The sequence below is a fragment of the Salvelinus sp. IW2-2015 genome, unplaced genomic scaffold, assembly GCF_002910315.2.
Source record: "Salvelinus sp. IW2-2015 unplaced genomic scaffold, ASM291031v2 Un_scaffold9384, whole genome shotgun sequence".
NCBI classification, from domain to species: Eukaryota; Metazoa; Chordata; class Actinopteri; order Salmoniformes; family Salmonidae; genus Salvelinus; species Salvelinus sp. IW2-2015.
Window position 1 is genome coordinate 1 of NW_019950643.1, and position 1,536 is coordinate 1,536.

The 1,536-nt window shown below is 39.3% G+C and overlaps 1 protein-coding gene across 1 annotated transcript in view; it reads right to left on the reverse strand.

Annotated features, from left to right (window-relative positions):
• Nucleotides 1–6: 6 nt before the first annotated feature.
• The window catches only part of LOC139027297 (NACHT, LRR and PYD domains-containing protein 12-like), a 5,829-nt gene continuing 4,299 nt past the window's right edge, over nt 7–1,536 (reverse strand). The window contains exons 4-5 of the mRNA XM_070442423.1: nt 606–779; nt 7–188 (exon numbers count right to left, since the gene is read on the reverse strand). Coding sequence (XP_070298524.1) covers nt 131–188; nt 606–779 — 232 coding nt within the window. The 3' untranslated portion in view covers nt 7–130. The remainder of the gene's footprint in view (nt 189–605; nt 780–1,536) is intronic.

Consider the following 1,536-nt stretch of genomic DNA (forward strand, 5'->3'; position numbering starts at 1 on the left):
GGTGTCCCTGATTTCTGCTTCTGTAGAACTACAGCTGATATTTAATATGACCAAGTAAGTAATGATGGTGGTCTTTGACTTTGACTTAACTTGAATTAAGACTTATTCTTAGTCATATTCTTCACAGCAGTCAACACTCACATTTTCTAAGCCCAGGTTTCATTGTGTTCTCTCCACCATGTTCCACACTGTAGCGGTAAGCAGAACAGACAGTCATTGAGGGATACACCTGAACTCACTCACACACACACACTCACACACACACACACACACACATACTCACACTCACACAGGACACACAGTGTTTGTGTCCAGTGTGTCCAGAGGGTGTGTCCTGTGTGTGTGTGTGTGTGCCCAGTGTGTATGTGTGTGTCTGTGTGTGTGTGTCATGGGTGTGTGTGTATGAGTCTAGTGTGTTTCACACTGGACACACAGGACACACACACACACTGGACACACACACAGGACACACACACAGAGGACACACACAGGGCACACACAGTCACCATATAACTTTGTCCAAGTGGTGGTCAGAATGTTTGTCTTAACCAGCCTGATAAGTCAAACATGTCTGATATGAACATTGACATAAACCCTCTACATACTTGAGTTTCTCCAGTCTGCAGTGTGGATCCTCCAGTCCAGCAGAGAGCAGTCTGACTCCTGAGTCTCCTGGGTGATTGTAGCTCAGGTCCAGCTCTCTCAGGTGTGAGGGGTTTGACTTCAGAGCTGAGACCAGAGAAGCACAGCCTTCCTCTGTGACTAGACAGCSTGACAGCCTGCAAAGAGTCAAATCATATTAAAATCACACTGATATTCTTTGGTGGTGAAAATAGTGGTAGTATATTGTTTTCAACATTATATAATGTCACCTTTTATTTATTTTAATACATATCTGAATTAAAGGACTTAATGTATCTAGTCCCCCCATTTGAAGAAGTCATAAGTATTCTGACCAAAGACAGACAGTGAGGTATCAGATTTAGATTGTATTGAGTATACAGTCCACACCATATCTATAATGACAGTGAGGTATCAGATTTAGATTGTATTGAGTATACAGTCCACATCATATCTATAATGACAGTGAGGTATCAGATTTAGATTGTATTGAGTATACAGTCCACACCATATCTATAATGACAGTGAAACTAACATTTTAAATGTGTCTCTATACTCCAACATTTTGTATTTGATATAAAATGTTTCATATGAGGTGACAGTATATAATGTCACCTTTAATTTGAGGGTATTTTAATACATATCTGTTTCACCATTTAGAAAAATAAAAGCACTTTATGTATCTAGTCCCCCTATTTGAAGAAGTCATAAGTATTCTGACCAATTCACTTATAGTGTATTAAAGTAGTCAAAGTATAGTATTTGGTCCCATATTCTTTGAACACAATGACTTCATCAAGCCTGTGACTGCCATGACTGAGAAAGATCATGAATGAATCATGAATAATAATGAGTGAGAAAGTTACAGAGGCTACAACAAAACATGCTAACCTCTCACCATTACCAATAACAGAG